This window comes from Falco rusticolus, chromosome 3 (genome assembly GCF_015220075.1).
Source record: "Falco rusticolus isolate bFalRus1 chromosome 3, bFalRus1.pri, whole genome shotgun sequence".
NCBI lineage: Eukaryota > Metazoa > Chordata > Aves > Falconiformes > Falconidae > Falco > Falco rusticolus.
This window is the reverse complement of record NC_051189.1, coordinates 69,704,555-69,725,238: the sequence shown is the minus strand read 5'-3', so window position 1 is coordinate 69,725,238 and position 20,684 is coordinate 69,704,555. Positions and strand designations below refer to the sequence as shown.

General features: G+C 38.2%; 1 protein-coding gene across 4 annotated transcripts in view; it reads right to left on the bottom strand.

Moving 5' to 3' along the window:
• CARMIL1 (capping protein regulator and myosin 1 linker 1) overlaps positions 1-20,684 on the bottom strand; it is a 238,573-nt gene that overhangs the window by 118,338 nt on the left and 99,551 nt on the right. For all 4 annotated transcript variants that reach the window (XM_037379588.1, XM_037379589.1, XM_037379590.1 and 1 more), the window contains exons 11-17: positions 17,518-17,612; positions 13,155-13,241; positions 9,404-9,507; positions 7,428-7,505; positions 7,239-7,315; positions 6,208-6,312; positions 1,426-1,495 (exon numbers count right to left, since the gene is read on the bottom strand). In XM_037379588.1, coding sequence (XP_037235485.1) covers positions 1,426-1,495; positions 6,208-6,312; positions 7,239-7,315; positions 7,428-7,505; positions 9,404-9,507; positions 13,155-13,241; positions 17,518-17,612 — 616 coding nt within the window. The remainder of the gene's footprint in view (positions 1-1,425; positions 1,496-6,207; positions 6,313-7,238; positions 7,316-7,427; positions 7,506-9,403; positions 9,508-13,154; positions 13,242-17,517; positions 17,613-20,684) is intronic.

Below are 20,684 nucleotides of genomic sequence, written 5' to 3'. Positions count from 1 at the left end.
GGCACAATTCCTTCTTTTCTATCATGAGAATCGGCCACGACCACATGTGCTTTGGTATCCAATAAAGCCCCTCAAAGGGCTCCTCCATATGCCATCCTGGGGGTTATTTAATGAAAGGATAACATTTTCACTCCTGTCAACCCTTGTTGATTTACATGCTAATTTATACTCTCATTATTTGTGTTTGTGTTTTATTAACTTATCCCTTTAAGGTTATGATTACAGGACTTGATTTTTTGTTACTTACAATACTCCTCCTTTCTCCTTCCTCCCTCTGAAAGATTATCACCCATCTGATCTCTCTACTCAGAAGTCAGCAGCATGTGTACTTGACTTGAAAGCTTTTCTATTTGGAATTTACATGTAGTGCTCTTCAAAGTAATACCACTTTTTAAAAAGCATAAAATATCAAAACAACTATGAAATGGATTCACAACAATTTGGGTTTTTTCTTCATAGGGAAACATGTGCGCATTCCAAAAGCAATCCACCACCAACCTAAGGCAAGGATTACTACACCTCAACATGTTCATCAAATTGCATGTTTTCTACTTAAAGGGAAACCATTGCATTTGAAAGGTACTTCCAGAGCAGTTAATACCCAGGTAAGGGACTTGGAAAAATTTGCCTAACAAATAAGAGACTTTCTTTGTAGCTTAAACAACAGCCTAAGCTGGTTCATGTTTTTGGCAGAGTCCACACAGTTCTCTATGTAACTGCCTCATGTAGCCATGCAGGTACCATCCTGCGGGAGTATGAACAATCCTGGGAAACAGCGTGCACAGCAAAGCACAGAGAAGCAAGAGGAAACAAGATAAAGCAAATCAAGCTGCCACAATTGTTTTCATTTATTCTTGAGATACTTAAAGCCATTTGCACAGTGCATCTTGTGTTAATGGCATGCTTCAATCAACTTTTACCAAAGTTCCCTATTGGCCTGAATTGATTAATTGATTAGGAAAGCAGAATTTCTCTCAAGGTTAAAAAGCAAACCTGCAGAAGAGGAAGCACGTCTCCAGTTCTGAAGGAAGACAATGGAACCACAAGACACGCCTTTGGGGCATACTGCTTCCTTGGACCCATTCAAATTTGGGCACCTTAGAAAGTCCTGCTGCAGGTTCCCCTGCAATCACAGCACCAGAGAGCAGAAGCTGCCAAGCAGCAAGCGAGTGCTGGCTCAGTATCTAGAACAGCTACACTGCAAGGAGGGTTTTGCCAATCTGGTGCTGCAGGTGCTTTGAACCTCTGTGCTCATTATTTAGGATGTTGTTAACACACAGCAGCTGATTTTTGCTGTTTCTCCGAGTTCTACCTTTCCCACAACTTTGGACTACAGAGAAAGAATATCTCACCCAGTGGATTTCATGGGAACTCTAATTCCACATCATTGCATCTTTTGAACACATCCTGATAAATATTCCTTACCTCACAGCTACTGAGATCTAAAGACACCTCCTTCAGATTGTGATTGCAAGCCAGGCCTAATAAAAGCGCTCTGAAAAAGATCAATTTTAGAACCGTTTAAATAAAAAAAAAAAAAAAAGCAGCTTTACATCATCATCTAAGCAATCACAGGTTAATACACCTATAATGCAAAGAACCATTTCAAACCAAAACCACACCAGCTGAGCAGTTATTTCTTAAGTGACAATGTCAGCACAAACCTGCCACACTTGGAACACTACAGCAGCTTCAAAAACTGCAGGGATGCAAGGCTAATAAAGAAACCATAAAACTAATGCTACATCAACATTTAGTAACATTCATCAGAGATGAATTTTCTTCAACATTTGCTTTCAAACAGCATCAAATGATTACAAAAGGAATGTTTGTTGTATGACTGCACTAACTCTGATTTTCCGAAAATTCAGGAAAAAAACGTGGTTTTTAAATACATGCAAGATGCAGTGCAGCCAGCCATTTCAGCAAGGCACAGTGCCTGTTACACTCGAATGCTGGGATCGTGTTCAAATATCACACAATTCTCCACTTCTGCAACCCAATAAATATTTACAGATTTCAAAATTATATTCCCAGACACTGGTATCCTTTATCTTTACGCAGAATGGCAGACAAGTGTAGCAACAACTGATTATGATTTTCATAAATCCACCTTTATAGCCTTACAGAAGTTTGTTTCCACATAGAAAAGTTAGTGTATCACATTTGTATTAATAGTGTCAAATCAAGAAGCACAACAGTGTGTGTCTTACAGAAGGAGCAAACAATTTGTGTATACCTTCTAGTATCTCTACAATAGATGCTGCTTTGAATTAGTAGTTGAACAGACTAACAGAATGACTTCCTTCCCAAACTTCATTTCAGCCAAAAGCAAGCTAACAAAATCCGAACTACTGATGCATAGACATAAAAAGCAATTCATTTTGCTGAGCCATTTGCCTACACACTTGCTATGCAAGTAGTGTGTAAAAGCTGTATTTAAAATGTGCAGCCCCGGGATGGTTTTTCATTTAAACCTATTTATATCTTTTCTGCAGGTGAAGGATGTTAATCAGACCTTCACTGTAAATTAAGGCAAATATCTTATGCTTATTTACTTCTTAAGCTATTAATATAAGACCAAAAAAAACGTGAGAGCTCTGCAAAACTTCTTAAAAAATTTTAGACAATCATTGTCTGTATTTCCTTCCCTACCATGGTTTTATTCAGTTAGTCTGGATGATGATGACTTTACAAAGAACTTCCTACACATTTTGAGGTATTGTAAAAAAATACAGTGCAACCGTAAAAAAAATGCAGATTAAAAAAAGAGACACAATGCTGCTTCAAACATACTCTTCACAGGAAGAAAAAAGGGTTGTTTTTTTCCTAACCTCTTCCCTATAAACTCATCCTAAGAAAATCTCATGATTTCTCAATTCTTTGTCATGAAAAATTACCATCATTTAAAGGCACTGAAGGCAGACATAATATAATTGTACTGAGCCACTATGTTTAAATCACACACATGGCAATACAATACATGGAAAGGTCTTGTTAATTGTGCTAGATGTAGAATGCAACAATTGGCCTTGTAATTAGCATTTGCATGAGAAGCATATCAGAAGCTTGTCACAGCACTGACAGATCAAAATAAAAGTTTCGGCAATGTCTGTAAATGAACAAAAATGCCAACACACACTTAAAACAAGGAAAAGAGAGCATAAACTGCTTCACTCAGTTAAAAAAAGAAAAAAAAAACCAACAAAAGAGCAAGCAGGGATGGAACATTAACTATATTAACTATAAGAACTAAAACCACCATTTCCCCCACTTACTATGTGGCATCATCGCAGTACAGTTTTATTACCAAACTTCTTTCCCGAAAGGCTTGACTTGTATTAACAGGTCCATCACTGTACAAGCCAGTTCATCTCCTTTGCTGACTGCACTGATTAACCAACATCTTTAAACTCACTGTTAGCATATGTGATTAAACATACCACAACTGCTGATCTAAAGGAAGTTGATAAGAAAGAAGTCAAATAACAATTAATCAGGGAGATTTGGGACTCAGGGTGTCACGTATCTGCATTTTATCTATAATCTTTTTCTGTAGGAAGGCTTGATCTTGACTCACACATCCAACTCTGTGACCTCTGGTTCATGGACACAAAGGAACTTCTCCCTTGCCACAGGAGAGTTCTAAGGCCTGTATTGTGAAAAGCTTTTTGACATGCACTGATGAAAGATGCCAGAGAAGTACTAGTCTCATACACTATGTAATTTTTATTTTTCCTTCTAGAAACCATCCCTCATATTCCATTGCAGTCTTGGCAATGACAAACACATCTGTTTCAAAAAAGGTCTTTCCATCATTTGGTCTTTAACAAATCCTATGATCCTGATTGTTCTATAGAAGTTTTGTTAAGACCAAAAGGCTAAGCAGCTGCCCCAGGATATAGCACACCCTCAGAACACCAGACAGACTTCCACAGGATGCTTTTGAAGTGTATAGCAAGCCATCTTGCGTTTGAGAGGGAAAGCAAGGTGTGCTGTAGATCATAGTTCTCTGTACTGTTATGAAATACACTCAGCTCAGACTGAAGAAAAAACTCAGGTCAGAGAGAAAGCACATCAAAGAAACTACCCAAAAAATTTTAAGAGCTCTGTCCTACTTCCTAGGCAGAGGTGAACATTGCCATCAGAACAAAACAAAAGAAGTCCATGTCAACCAGCTGAGCATGGCATGTACGCTGAGACCATCTCTGTCCAGCTGGACTTTCGACAGATGTTCCTTTCTGGAGCTGTCTGTGCTGGAAAAAGAGGTTTCTGCTCTCAGCTCATCCTACAGTATCCATCATTGCCTCTTTACTTCCACCAACACCAGTAATGCAAATAACTCCTTCCAACCCAATTCAGTCAAATTGAGCCAGATTAGCTTAAACACTATCAACAGAGTAGGTTTTGGCTAATACAGATATTTTGGCTGAAAAAGACTGGGAAGATCTCAATTGCTGCACAGCTGGCAGACAAAGGGGTCACAAGTATTTGGGATAAATTAAGACAAAAACATCTTCCATGAGCACAGACAACTGTAGAGCACTCACCTGCCAAAAGTCCTCATACCCCAGGAGATACTAAACATGCTAAGGAGAAGAGCTAAATATGAACTTTAGTGTCTGGGGCTTCTCACCTTTTCCAATCTGACTAGATTATTCAGTGTCTCACAGCATACTTTTTTTCCCTGTAGCACTGATAAGATTGTCTTGTGTACTAGTCACATACATCCTCTGTTCTTGCTTCATTGAATATAGCTCCCTGCTGCCCTCCACCACAGAATCAATAGCCCTGAATTAATCAGAATCAAGCAATGTGTTTCTCAATAATCACCTTCTGTTTGAAAACACATCAGTAACACACCTTCCTCATCCTAGCAAAGTCTAAGCAAGCAAGACAGCAACCCAGGGCATCACACAGAACAGAGTGAAAGGTCAGAGCTAAAATGATCAGCTCCCACAGTTGAATATTTATTCAAATCCAGTGCAACTTACTTAAGCATCATATTGTACTGTCCTCTCCAATGCCAAATTACTTTAAGAAAAAAAAAAATCCCCAATGTACACTACTGTTTCCTGTGTGGCCCTTGCCACTTTTCTCTCCCTTAACTTCCCCCAGAGTGTATCCAAAGCTTTCCATGTGGCACTCACTAACTACTCTTTATATACCCTACATCTCTGATTTTGCCCTTCAGCTTCCATTCATTACCTACTCCCTTGCTGAGCTACTGCCCACTTCCCTTCCTTGTTCTCCCTCTGGAGGCAGGCTCCCAACCATGCACGTATACATATATATACATACATATCTCTGTATCTGTGTCCAGGTTAGGATTTTGGAGGTGTGTTCCCCAAAATGGCGAGTGAACATGCCTAGCTGCCTACTACAGATAGGGTTGTGTATGTTAATGTGTATTATTAGCTAGCAAGCTGACACTCCAGAAAGAGCGCTTGCTTTAATTTAGCCCAATAAAGACAAGGATTCTGCCAGAATCACAGAACAACCTATCTAGGTTAGACCTATCTACTAGACCTATCTTGACTTTAAAACACACCTTTACATTTTATGCCTGGGAAGTTCAACACAGTTCAAAACTACACACTTCACAGGAAGGGTGACACAGTGCTCTGCAATTTCCCTCAGTCTGCATTAGGTCGTAAGCTGTTTCTCTCCAGTACCCAGTCCATATCACCAGAACCTGTCAGCCACAGGATGGGTAACATATAGCAGGCACATTACACTTAGCATTCCTAGAGGTTGCTGCCATCACCTCTGCCCCAAAACGGAGGGCCTAACTCTGTGCAATAGGTCTTTCCTCCCAAGCACTGCCACAGGTTCAGTTTCACAATGGCTGTTGCAATACTGCAGCCTCAAAGGAACGGCACTCACACAAGTAATCCCATTTTACTGTGAAGCAAACAGTTTTGTTCATAAGCCACAACGCAAGAAACATATCACAAAAAATGTTGATGGAAGACAAAGAGCTGTGACATTCCCATAGAAAAAATATGATTAATAGTTTCAACTGTGAGACGGAAATGACGTTTCTTGAATGTGTGATCATTATGAAACTCACCCTTGCAATATCAATAATGTACAGTGCGGGGGGAAAAGGCAAAATCCTTTCCCTTTCAGTTTTAATATGAGGCACTCACATAACAATGCAAACTAGGTTTTAGGCAACAGCAGAAAATGAAATTAAATTCTTACTTTAGAGGCTCAGGAGGGAGTTTAGTCCCCGAAAGATTAATCTGCATCAAAGCAAGTGAGCTGCTGAAAAACTGTTTGAAGGAGGGAGGGACTTCTTTTCCTTTTCTGTAAGTAAACAAATTCATTAAGTAGCAGCATCTAGACTCCTCATGCCAATAAATAGTGAACGCAAGCCATCAGAATTGTAATGATCTTTTACATGTTTAATTTGTTCTACCTTCAATACCTCTGTAATCAGTGGCTCTCAATTAGCTTAGAAATACAATGTCATCAAAATGTTGATTCAACGAACAATCCTCAGCATTGCACGGCTGCACAAAAGACATTATTATCTAGCTTCTGTTTCGTGAACTACAAAGAATGATCATTTAGGCCTGCTTCATAATGAACATACTTATGAGCAGAAGATCAAACAGGACATTACAACCCCTTGAAATTGCCTTTTCACTACTAAAAATAATTACTCCACACTGGAGTAGCTTACCCCCAATTAGGTATCATCTCTGATATGGACCCAAGACACTGATTTGAAGAAAGCAGAAGCTAATGTTAATATTTCCTACAATGCAAGTATTCTACAATGCTCAGTCTCAAAGACTTTCAAAGGAAGTTCCTCCCAGAAAAGGGCAAAAAAGGAAAAAAAAGCATTTGTAACCTTGAAAAATACAAACTTTAAAACCAAAATTTAAAGAGGAGTCATGTCAGTCAGACTTCAAAGCCTGATGTTACGCCTCTTAAGAGACAAAAGCTATATAGAGACTTTCCGCTGCATCAGTATCACAAAAAATATATTAGTCAAGGTAGCTTATTTTACAGCCATCTAGCAAAGAGTGGAAAGCGAAAGAAAACATTTTGCTTGGAATAAGTAATACCTATTTTTCAAAAAATATTTTCTCTTTAAGAGAGACTAAGACTTTTAAGACTTTTATGAAGTCTGAGATTTCTTCTTAAAAAGAAAGGTGCAACGTGAGAGCAAGAAATTATAAAACTAAATACTGCAGGAGTTGAGAGTAATGACATTCAAACTGTACCTGTGAGAAAACAGAGTCCTAGAGAGGCTAAGAACAGCTAGATGCTGAAGACATCCACGAAGGAGGGCTCCACACACCTGGTTTGAAACAGAATATTGACTTGACTTTATATTAACCCAGAAAACTACCTAGAGATAGAAGGTGGGGAACGTTCCCTTGGTATTTGAATCTCCACAAAAAAATCTTTACCATATCTAGCGCACACTCCGTGTTGGATAAATCCAGATGAACAAGGGCATTTGGCTGAGCCAAAAAATTGTACAGGCTCTGTAATTAACAGAGGAAAAAAAAGAATTTTAATATTATGACACCAATTACTGGACTGCCATTTTTCATTACATTTTAGGCTTTTATTATAAAATAGCACTACAAGAGTTATGTCTGAAACTTCTTTTCCTAATCAATACTACCTGTTTTACTTTTGAAGGCTATCATTTTTTGAAGTAACAGTGAAAAAATGTCGCTCAGGCTACATTTAGCAAACCTTACTCTTCATGCACAATTTTTGAGTTACGTTGCAATTCACTTTCACAGAAATGATAATTTAGTTAGAAATACCTCAGAATGTCATTCAGATTGCTATTACCTTTCAGAAAGGCTAATTAGTTTGTAAGTTTAGGCCAGCCCCTTTAAGCATGAAGGGAAGCAATGAATAAATGTTTAAGGGAGAACACAGAACAGGTAACAAGATTTTAATACTGATGGCTTCAGCATTGCATAGGATATGACATGTAAATGTTAGCATACGTAAAATTTCTTACTATATGCTGTTTTATTTTGCAGGGTTTTTTTAGGCTCAGAGAACAACACAGAGATAAAAGTATGACCTAATTCACGGAAACACAGAATGCTCAACTCCACATGAAATCCAGCCAAACAGAGCATGTTCTAAATTTCTAAAATAGATCCATCTTCCTAAAAATTAGGTCATTTAGCCCCTATACCTACAGTGCAAGAAAGGTCCCTGCGTTAAAAATCCATGTGCTTCGCTAGGGGTTTATTTTGATTGCTAAATAACAGGATTGCCTTACTTCAGTTGGAAAACTGTTCCACACATTCGGAGATCTCAGTATTAATCTTTTTCTTTGAACTGTATCTCTCTCTTTCTGACAGGCTAAGAAAAGCCCCACATCTTGTATTTATGTCCCTTAAAATAACGTAGGTAGACATCAGGTTTCTTTAAGCATTACCTATCAAAGTTGTACATTTTACTTCACTTTTTGTTCTTACATTATTTGCTATGTTTTTCTCTCTTAAAGAGTAATTCACTGTGCCTTTATTTACATTTAACTATTTGTTTGCTACCTTTGAAATCCCCGTCCCAGTGAAACTTTCACCTCTTATGTATGAAAAGACACCCCTTTGAGTATGCTGATGAACCTGAAACTAGTAAGATTTGTGAAAAAGTCAGAGTATAATGTCTGGCTGCACTTTAAATCATAAGATTGGATGACTCTAGTGTTGTGTATTTTAGATGATCAATACTGAAAGAATCCAAAACCTGACAATTACATGCACACAACTTTTGATGCAAAAGAGAAATACAGATGTAACAGTCAAGAATTGAATAAATAGAAATTGAGAACTAATTGGATTTTGTTTTGGAGAAAATAGAGCTGCACCTCTATGGCAATTGATAAACTGAATAAAGTAAGTTAAAAAATAGTAACATTCTTCAAAGAACCATGAGCTTCAACAGCATGTGCCAAGGAAGTACACATTTATTTACACAAACAAAAATACTGAAACCCAGAAATGTAGTCTTTCCAAATCAAAAGAAATTGTTTGTTTCCAACGTTCCAATGAAAAGTTTGCAATACACATCCTTAAAAAGATGATGATTTTTTTATTTGTGCTTTGGTCACTTTTAAACAGAACTCGGGGAGCATGGTCAGTCCACTGAAACAAGTGGCACACTTGCAGTTTTCTTGTTTACCAGCAGAAGCCAAAGACTAAAAGCGTGACCTAAATTATGTGGATTTTAGTCATGTGGGGTAATTTAATTCTCTAACTATACACTGAAGAGCAGAGATCAAAATGTTGTTTTCTATCCCCACTAGAAATGTGCTGGCAAAAAAGGATCTAAGCAAAGTGGCTTTGCCTTTCTCTTAACAATTAATTAAAACATCCATTCATTAACTCCCAAATGAGAAGAAAGCGCTTACTGAAAGATCATCGCCACGGAGCGCGTTCCCTGAGAGGTCAAGATAGATGAGCGTGTTTGTGATCAGTGAGTTGGCACTCAGTGACTGGGAAAGGCTATTCACCCCTGCCAAAAAAAAGAAACGTCAATATTCAACTTAGTTGACTCTAGAAAAAACTGGCCCAGACCCTGCAAGTGCACAATTTCAGTGAACACAGACATACACAAATGTTTAATGACCTCCTGTCACCATCGAAGCAGAGGAATACACATCACCAAGCAGATAGGACACCCTTCCCCTGCCACAGCATGCCCGTTTTTTCTGGACCATGCTCCACCAGCTGTCCTGAGGGAGCCACAGCATGTTATAGGTCCCAGATCCAGGGAAAGAGTCTTTTTGCCAAGCCTACAGTGGCTTTAACAGTGCAATCCCACTTTGAAACAGATTTTTAAAACAGAGTTTACTCCAGAATGTTGTCAGTGCCTTCCTGCAAACAATAATATTTAGATGAAAGTATCTGTGGAAAAGCAAGTACATTAACAATTATAATTGCCAGAACTTCAGAAGTGACTGATGAGACCTAGAAATTAAAAATATTTCAATTAATGTATTTGCCTGTAATTTCAGAAAAAGTTAGTTAATTAAAATATCAAGAGATGCATAGACTCCCAGTTCCTGATCAGAACAAATACTATTTTTTCACATTAAAATTAAAAAGCTCACATTGGGTACAAGACAGTCAGAGCTTTCTTCCTCTGAAATTCTTCAGCTTTTCCAAATACAAACTAGGGCATGGCTACTTCCAAGTCCTTCAAATCTAACTTTCATCTAAGGGCTCTGTAGCTTACCACCAAATTCTTAATTTATTGTAGATAGCTATTACGGCCTTTCAAGCACCACATACATAAGCATCACACAAGCATTACTGTGTCCTTTACTAGATGCAGTAGTTTTTTTGTAAGTGCCCAGCTGAAGTTGTGAAATAGGCAGGTGTTTTGATGTGGTACACAATATTGGGCAATTTCTCAAAGCTACTGACCATGAAAATGGGCTGGCATTCAATGGATAGAACACATCCGTTCTTCACTTAAAAACTGTTACAAAATGGATTTACCAGTGAGGATGTGGAGGAAGCAGCTAGCAAGGCACTGCAGACCAAAATACCCCATGTCAGTGATTTAGTTCTCCAAGCTTCCGAATATTAAAAGTCTCCCATGTTAGCAGTATTGCTCTTGGTTTAAGGAGACTTTTGATACTGAAAAGAACCAAAAGCACAGCGACATCTTTGCCAAGTTTCAAAACTTTTCCATTTGGTGTAATTTTACTTCCATCTAAACATTGCATTGTTGAAACCACACCTTATCTATACAGGTAAAATTCAGACACTTTTTGAAACTTTGAAAGATCTAAAAGTTCTATTTAACCACTAGAGCTTATAGCTCTGGGTTCACTTTAGTGTGTCTTCTCAACACCTTTTGTAAACAAGAAGTAGAAATTAATATACTGTACTGTCAACAGTTCAGCATATACTATCATGAACCAAGTCTGGGAATTCAGAAGTGTCAGAGTTTGAGGGAGAAGAAGAGCTATCAAACAATCCATAACATTGCTACTTGTTTCATGTTAAAAAGAGCCAACTGCTCTAAATCAGCCACATCAGTGAAGGCAAACAATGTGACTGATGGATTTTTCAATTAGCCTTTGGCTCAGGCTCAGAAAAGCAAGCCCTGTCTTTGAATGAGTATACTAGAATTTTCCATTTAACCAGAATCTTCAAATCAATAAATTTCTGTTTGAACTTCACTTACCTCATGCTATACTCTAACAGTAATCTCACTCTCATTTGCAGACAATCTTTTATGCTCTTTTACTAGTCTCGGGAGGCTCAGAATGTTAATAGCTCTCAGAACTTTGAGATACAAAATTTGAAGAAAGATCAGCTGGGAAGTAACCACCTGAACTTCACTTCTCAATCTTTGAAACTTATCTCAAATAGAAAGTTCTTGTTAAGTAAGGTCAAAACCAGCCCAGGATTGTACAGAATTTCTGAAACTGAAAAGCTCAAAATAATAATAATAAAAAAAAAAGGCTGGGAAAAAAAAAATCCATGCACCTTGCAGTCTATTGAAACCAAGATCCAAGGTCTCCTTTGGACTTTCCCCACAGAAAATATTACAAGTTCAAAAATGGCCTCCCAAGTTAAAACCAATTCAGTAATGTCATCCCAAATTAAAGAAAAACTGACTAAGATAGATGGGTTTGCTAGCAACCGAAGAGGTGAAGCTGAGTTTCTTCAGGTGCAGAAGGTTATAAGAACTCCAAATTTAAGATGTACATGTACTTTAAGTAATACCGAGGAGCTGCCATGGGACAATATTCACGATGACATGTTACACTGTGGAGAACAGATACTGCAAAGCAGCCTGGACTTCACATGAAGTCAGTGTTAAACACACTGGAGAATATTTTCAGCTTTTATTTAAAGACAGTCTTAAAAAAAAAAGTGTTAAAAACCTTCCAAATTCCTTTCATAACCTCAGAATTCATTTTTAATGACACGAGTTTTGTGGATGAACTTCATTAGCTTGCATTTATTCTTTATGAAGATGGAAGTGTAGCTTGAGTGTTCTCTTGACTCCATGATCACAAGCACTTGCTAAAATCCTTCAGATCGCATGAAGAAAAGCACAGGATGAATGAATGTACCAGAACTGCATGAATTTGTCAAATTCATGAACATCTAATTTCAAGAGTACATGTAAGGTGAATCAAGATTCTTAATTGCTTGTCACCAAAATTGGAGTTAGCAGTAGGAAAAAAACAACCCCACAGTTTAATAAAGTCTTTTTAAATTAAAATCATGACTGAAAAATTTAATTTAGGGTTTAATGCTTAATTAACCATAACATGAGCTACAGACACTCATAAAAACGAACCAAACAAAAACCCTTCTCCCCACCCACATTCCCCCAGGTCAACCCTTAAAACTTAGGAGAACACAGAATATGCACTTCACAGAGCAATATTAAAAGACTAAAAGAGCATGGCTCCTATCTGTTATCAACTGATGTCCTTCATAGATCATAACTCGCTCATCTTTTCCAGGTCATCAAGATCTGTGAAAAAGCTGCAATAATGTCAGCACATTTTTTCTATTTTTAATACCCACATTCTATATGAGAGACCCTTGGTTTGTGCAGTCTGTTTAAGAGGTGACTGCATCTATTATTTGTAAAATAGCAATGCAAAAAAAAAAATCCTGAAAGCTTCTGACTTGTTTCAGTAGTGTTATTACTGTTAAAATATACATAGATTTCAATTACAATATCAAATTGGAAATTTATACATTATAAAATAAAGCAGTCTTTACTCTGAGCAAATCACTTAACAGCCTTTGTCACAACACCTGATTTCATATAATAATTTCATGCAAAAATTTGGAAAATTTCCTACACGTTTTTGTTTCAGACATCTTTGTGAAGCACATATGAAACATATCATATATGCCAATTCTAAATTTATGTTTCTTTACAATACAGGTTCAAGCCCAAAGTTTACAGAAGCAAGTAAAACTTTTTGAAAGAACTGAAGGCGACAAAATCCAGCCCACAGTTTAGCAACGCAGGACTGCAAAAAAGCAGCTGCACTGTTGAGAAAACACATGAAAATAATTTACAGAATTACTTACTTTATAATCTGGTAAGAAAAGGTATTATAGGATAGAAGCCTGAAACTTTTAGAACAGAAAAAGGCGCATACTTATAAAACATACCTTTAGGTGACAAGGAAGTTTTAGATAAATTTAAGTGTTTCAGTCCCTTTGGAAGTTTGGCAAACTGGATGCTCAAAGACGACACACCTATTGGGGGAGCAAAGAGAAAATGCCCATTTTCAGGTCAATGGTGTGATCTCAGGTTTTCCCAGCAATCACATCAGGGGCAAACTGCGCTGGTGGAACTACAGGAGGAACTACACTCACTGTGAGTGTGGCCCAAAATGACTGTGTCTTTTTATGACCATACAAGACCCCTCCTTTGCTAACCACTGAACAGACAGGGAATTTTGCTGTTAACTATCCGTGAGTCACCTTAATTACTTTAAAAGCTATATAATACACACATACTTTTGAGAAGGTGCCAAAGAGAAGGTATTACGTATGTCAAATAGCACTTGGGAAATCTGGAAGGTCTGTGGTTTAGCCAAAAAAACCTGAGCAATATAAAACCAACCAGAAAATAAAACTCAACCATGGTACTTCCTGTAAAACTTCAAACTATTTTTCTTTTTTTAAAGAAAGGGCTGTCAAGGCAAGAAACAAACCCACACTGGCTAACACTGCCCTCTTATTCTGGGGTAAGCCCTAACAACCTGAAACATCAACTGAGTCATAATGGCCACCTACAGCTACCAGCGAGGACGCAGGCTTGGAAATGCTACAACCACTTGTGATCGTGATCCCAAACAGTAAAAATCTATTCAAATGCTGACACAGACTGGACTACCTCAGCGGGAAAAGGGAAGAAAAGAAAAAAAAAAGGAAAAAAATCCAAACCCACACTTTTCATTAAAGCCCTTTCTCAGTGTATCCAAGTTCCACACTCCATAAATTTAATCCACCCATTTAAGCAAAAGATTTAAGTTTAAGAGGGCACATCCTAAATAACAATGGAACCAATCCATTAAATATTTATTAGAGGAATAAATCAACACAGAGACTCCAGGCTTAACCTGAGGTGTGAAATATACTCCTCTACAGCAACCTACTCACAGAGAAAAGGGCAAAGAGAAAGCAGGTAAAGCCTTTTACTTGATTCAAAACACAGTAAATGAAAAAGCTGATACCCCTCTCCACATATGCAGACATGAAACAGTCCACTAGTATGTCACATGTTTCTCTGTTTTTTATCACATATTTTTTATCACATATATTTATATGTTTACTCTGCTTTTATCACATTTTACCTATCACTGATAATGAAAGAGCAGCTGCCTTGCGGATATTGTAAGGGTTTTTTAAATGGTCTCTTAAAAGCATGCTGTGTATGCTGGTGATAGCTGCAATGTCCACACAGCTCAAAACAACATACTGTATTTTATTTATATTGCCAAAATATTAGACCCATGATGCCTTGGCATCATTTATTCTAAAGCACAATGGTAACTGGGTGTCTAACGAACTTTCAGCAAGAATGAAGCAAGTCATATTAATAGGATTTTCTCTCATAGCTCTACTATTTTAAAAAAATAAATATCTTTTTAGCTCCTCTGAAGGACGCTCAATCTATCTTAAGCTGGCCTCAGAATTTATATTCTGCAGCTGATTGTCCACATTTGTTAAGCTGATTTAGTCACAATATATACTTTTAAAATCAAAGTAGAGTTATGCTGGCAAGAGGTAAAAAAGAACTACAATCAGAATCATTAAGGATATCACAAATGTAATTTTTGTTGTGAAGCATTTTAAGTAAGATGTGCAACAAATAATTTTACCTCTCCATCTTTGTATTTAGCTAATAATCTGCAGACCACTTATCACTCTAGCCAAGCTGAATAATTTTCACATTCTAGCAGCACTAGGGGTTAAGGATGCACCCAATTATAAGATACAGGAATCAGGTGCAGACAAGAAAAAGTGCTTCTGGTCACTCTGGCTCTTGAGCACTCTTTAAGCCACCCATTTTTGCTAACCTCATAACAGGGGTGAGAGCTCTAATGGCAGAAGTAGTGTTAACTGCATCCAGGCACACAGCTCCAAATTTGCATATTTCTAGGCTTCAGTATGTTTGTTTTGCATTATTTTTAACAAAATAGGAGATTAAATTCTGATCCTATTAGAGCCAAAAGCAAAGCTCCCATCGCTTTAGCATAGCTAGATTTTAAATCCAAGATTGACAATAAACTTTCCAGGTATAGCCTCACAAATACTGACAGTACTATAAAGCAAAGCCAATCACAAAATAAGAGGCTGGTCTCAGTGTAATTCATTTCATATGAACACTGCTTTGTATTTGAACTGAAGTCAGGTCCTATGCCTTAGTTAAACTAAGTACACTTCCCATGTTATTGGAATACACAGTTGCATTAATGTAATAATACATCTTTACTTATTGGTACGCAATAATATAAAATAGCTTAGGGTGGGGTTTTGGTCAAACAAGGCACAATGATATGGTTTTCCCCATAATTCACACAACTATATTGTTTCCCTTATGACTGCAAAATAACCTGGTTGAACTTCCAGTTCCTGCAGGTGATTTCAAGAGATACTTTCCAAAATCCATATGGTTTTACATGAATCTCCATTATGCCAGCTTTTATTTGTGAAATGCTTGCTGCCCCTTCTAATAAAGTCAAATCTACCTTGCACTCAGTGGACATCAGATCACAGGACATGTAAATCTTTCTTAAACTGAAAAGCTGCAATATTTGCACATTGCAATTATAGCTAATTTCTCTTTTAGAAAAGAAAAAGACACATATACTCCTATAACTTCTCTAATTCTCTAATGAAAAGGTCAAATCTTAATTGCATGTGTGACAGGAGAGACCGAGATAACGAAAAAGTCCTACTAATTTCTCCAAGTTGTAGTTTCTGCATCTCATTTGTATCTTGTATGTGGATACTGCAGAATGGGTCTAATCTATAGGTTTGTTGCAAAAAAAGTGCCCACATTGATACGTTCAAGGGTTTTTTTCAATTAAAAAAAAATCCCCTGCACTTTAGAGTATCTACCAAATATCTGGTCATTTGTTTTGCTTTCAGGGAAAAAATTAGTTCCTTTTGAAAAAGCCTTTTGTATAACACAATCTAAATATGCTTCTTCAAAAGTAGAATCACCAAGTAACAGCCTTTCTCCAGCTTACAACAGAAATTTTTGCAAAATGCAGTTAGGCCTACGGCACATTGTAGTATCTTGTTCTTCAGCAAAACCTAAGCTTTCATGTGCTGTGGATTCTTAAGGATGGCAAGCAGTAATCAGCAGGCAAGAGGTAATCAGAAGAATTGTAGCGATTCATGTGAACAATTTTAAATAAAAAACTACTCTGAAAAACAAAAATATTTTCATACTTGTATCTAGTCCAAAGGAAAAGACATAGAAAAAGAGGAAAGGAAAAAAAAAAAAACACCTTCCCATCTTCTTTTCCCCTCGCTGAGGAGAGACGCCTACAAAACTCTGACTTAACACCATTCTGAGTCAGTTAGGCTGTAAACAAAACGAACAGTGTTCCCATTTTGAAACATGACAGCAAAGATACTGGAAAATTTCCCCAAAACAAAGCAAATAATACAAGCAAAGGTTCACTGTATAAAATTCTTATTTTTCTTCTGGCCACACAGAAGCACAAGATAGTCTGATGCCAGAACACTGTGTGCCTGGAATGCATTAAGTGGAGCAAATGGAAATCTCACATGGGCAGCGCCGAAGGGTCAACTCCAGACTGAAAGAATGTAACCTTATTTTAAAAATAAATGCCTCTTGGGTGAAAAGAGAGTAGACAAGGGAGGGGAATGACTTGATATGTACTGAAATTATGCCTAGCGGTGCCTAGCCTGAGAAAAGCTGAGCTGTTCAGCTTGATTTTCCATCTTGTGGAGTCAACAGCACTTTGCTCCATAAAGGATGCCAGTTATGCCAGTACTACTGAACATCGCCAAGTGCTGGCAACACAATGGACTAGCACAAAGCTGAAAAAAGGAATCGTTTCAATACTGAATATAAATATAGAATTATGACTGAAATAAAAACACAAAGCCATCAGGAAAATCTAAAAGCTCCCTCATGCTTCATCTTTCAACTGATTACACTGCCTTTAAAAATGCACACCATTCTATTTACCCACTAGTCCTAAATAGTCACTGTGTTCTACCTTCCTCTAAAAGAAACCTGTATGAAAATGTAATGAAATGTAAATGAAATCCATGCCTGGTTTAAGACATTTAAATATTTCTCAACAAGCTAATGGATACATATAAACCAAAAAAGAATAGCAATTCTCAGTAATTTGTGAGCAACAGGTATTTACAATAGCATTACACACAGAACAATAACCTATTGTTCAGGCAAAGCTGAATGAAGCAGCAGTAATCCTCCCATCACATGTGTAGAAAGAGGAAAATATAAATGTTACAGTACCTCTGTCTTCAAGTGGATTGCTAGCAAGGTTGATCGTATGGAGTCCTGAGCTGGGATTATGGGCTAGGGCACTGGCTAGTTTCTGTGCAAAATCTCTGGAAGAAAAGAAGAGAGAGGGAGAAAAAAATCCTGTTATTTCCTCTATCAACAGCACATTTGAGGCTTAAAAGCATCAAGGGGATTACCAGTCAGAAGTTGTCTATCCTACTGCAGAGCAGTAGCTGATTCTTCACAGCTCTAAACAAAGCTTATCTGGCTAATTTACTATCTTTCAAAGCAGGTTATTTTATTAATTTAATTATTTATTTTATATATATATCTATAATATGAAAATTTATATGAAAATATTTATTATATTATTTATTTATTCTGTGACCCAAGAGACTGAAAGGCACTCAGTCAAAGCTCAGACTCCTTTTGATACAGGTCTGAAGATGTGAAATTAGAGTTCCACAAATAAGTGAAAACTTGACCACATCTTCCACTTCCTCCATGCCATGCATGAGTAGGATATATGCATCAACTTGCATACCACCACCTCTTTCACTCGCAAGCCAACCCCCACACTTGCAGCAGCTCTCTACCAACAGTCACTGAAACAGATGGGCTTTGCAGTATGTATATCCAGAAGGTCAACAAACCAGGACTATTTCTGACCTTGTAAGACAGCAGGAATAGCGCTCTCAGAGAACAGCAGCACACTGATGAACTGGTCTTTTCTTGCTTCTTTAATAGGAAGCATCAAAGTACATATCTGCTGACCACAGACCTAGCCAACAGGTCTCAAGAGAGACGATGGTGTATCAGTTCTACAACGCTCACAACAGCTGCACCAGGTAGCACAGATAGCTTTGAATTAACTTTAACCAAGCATGGGAGGTAGCTGTAGTAGCATCACCTACCTCTGTTCCAAATCCACTTGAAAGGCAAGGGAATGCAAACCTGTCTCATTTTGCTGCAGCTGGATTACCACCACCCACAGCACTAAATCAAAGCTGTCTTGGGTTTTCCTACACAATCACACTGTCAGACTCTGATGGAGACATGTTCCTCACATTAAGTCAGAAGGCTACCGGCTTTTACCAGCTCTCCTCAAATCTGCCCTTGTACTTATTGGGAAGCTTTCACATATTAAGAGACTAGCTGTACTGTGTGCTTTTGTTAAAACTGAGACTATAATTTCAATGCTCTTACTTCACCTAAGTTAGACACTGAGGTAGAAACAAAAAATATGCCTTGAGCTTCCTTCTATCTCTGCCCTAAAGTACATCATCTTACCTCCTGTAGCCCAGTGGTGGAGAACTACCAGCTACATTGCTAGAAGAGTGATAATTAACACTGTCCTCTTTCCTCAGGACAGATCCTGTGTACCGTGAAACTATAGATCAGTCTGAGTGCTGAGAACTGCAGTGGAGATAGCATCCTCTTCCACTATCTGGAAAAGAGTGGCAACTGGACAGCAATAGCCTCAATAGCTTTTAGTTATCTGTTGTTACAAGGTGTACTTGAGTACAGAGATGTTCCAGGGAAGTTTAGTTTCCCTTTGAAACCCTGTGCCCTTAAACAGACTCCTGGGGCTAGAACAGGTGCCAGCACTGCAAACGCATGATGATGGGCTGCCTTTAGGAAAAGCGTATTCTTTTCCTAAAAATACAAGCAGCATATGAATACAAACACTCAACAAAAAGAAATTCTGGGCTTGAATCTCTGCCACCTGACAGGCCTCAGGGTATCCTGCTTTGCTACCAGCTGCTGCTGCAGAAGACTACATATCTCCTGTAGATCCTCAGTTACATTTGCCAACACTCTGTGGATACCCTCCAGCATTGCAAATGGTACTAGATGCCTGTGCTTAGGCAACTGACTCAAGCTTCTTATGTCCAGCCAAGAAAAATGAAGGTTCGAGTCAAAAAAACCAAACAAACCCCTTTCTTCATGAGAAGTTTCCTCCTCCTCCTTTATCCCTAACAGATTCTTGTAATTACCGTATTCTGCCTACACCTCCAAGCTTGTTTACAAGCTCTGCTCAGCTTCCACCACCAATACAGGCAGGATTACCAGACCTTTTTGGACAACTGGGGTGTGTCTGAACTACCTAGCAAAGGCACAGTAAATTGACTGCCACCAGAAAGCACTGGATTACTTATGTAGGGCACATGAGGTCCAAGAGTCATGTCATGGAAAAAACTAATACAACTTCCCTACTCATGCTGGGTACTTCCCAACCATGTTGCAGCTTTGCCTTAGGCTTCCCTAACCATGTGCAGCCTCTGCCATAAATGGAGGAACCAGGGCTCTGCTCACTGGGCAACATCACTTCCCCTCCTTTGCCCGCTTTTTGTTTCAAGTCCTAAAATTCACTACTATTTGTGGCTGCACACTTCATGAACAGAGCATGCAATGCAAGTCTGACATTTTCCATAAAGCATCAAACTCACTATGTATACATTGCACAGCTATGCTTGTCTGAATTGAGGACATTCAAGCTTGGAGGTAAAGCCCAAAAAAGACTCAATTTAACTATATGTATGGCAGAGTAAGGATATTTCACCAAGGGTAAGAATACCACAGATCTGGAAATTTGAGACAAACAATTCCAAAAGAACTGTCTAGATAAAAACCCTGTAACAGAAAAAAAAAAAAAAAAAAAAAAGAGGATGTGTATGGGACCAACACTGTTAGATCTAAGAACATTCAGAGCTCAACCAGCAGAGGTGGTTGATGAGATGCAGATGCAGCAGAGATGAAATGTATCACCACTGTCAAAAGGCCCTTCAGGAACCAGCAGCAGGCACCTTTGCTGTTCCCCCTGTCATAGCTGGCCGCTCCCTTTGGAACAAGGCTGCAGAAGATGGTGTGGAAGGTGGTAAGGAAATTCTGCCTGCCAGCTTCCAGAGGCTACGCAAGCTCAACAAATAGGTAATTTTCACCAGCTCCTACAAACAGGCCTTTGCAGACTGAAGAGCCTGCCTTGCAGTTTCATGGAAATGAATATTCTGGTTATCACATATTGTCCCATTCCTCTAAGACACCTGCTGTCCTGAATGATTCTCCTTTCCCTGAAATCTGGGTATCACCTCACCAAAACGTTAATGTTTGCTATATGCACCAAAGCCGTCCAACGTAATCTGGACTGAACCCCTTATGTCTGTTAAAGAAATAGCAAC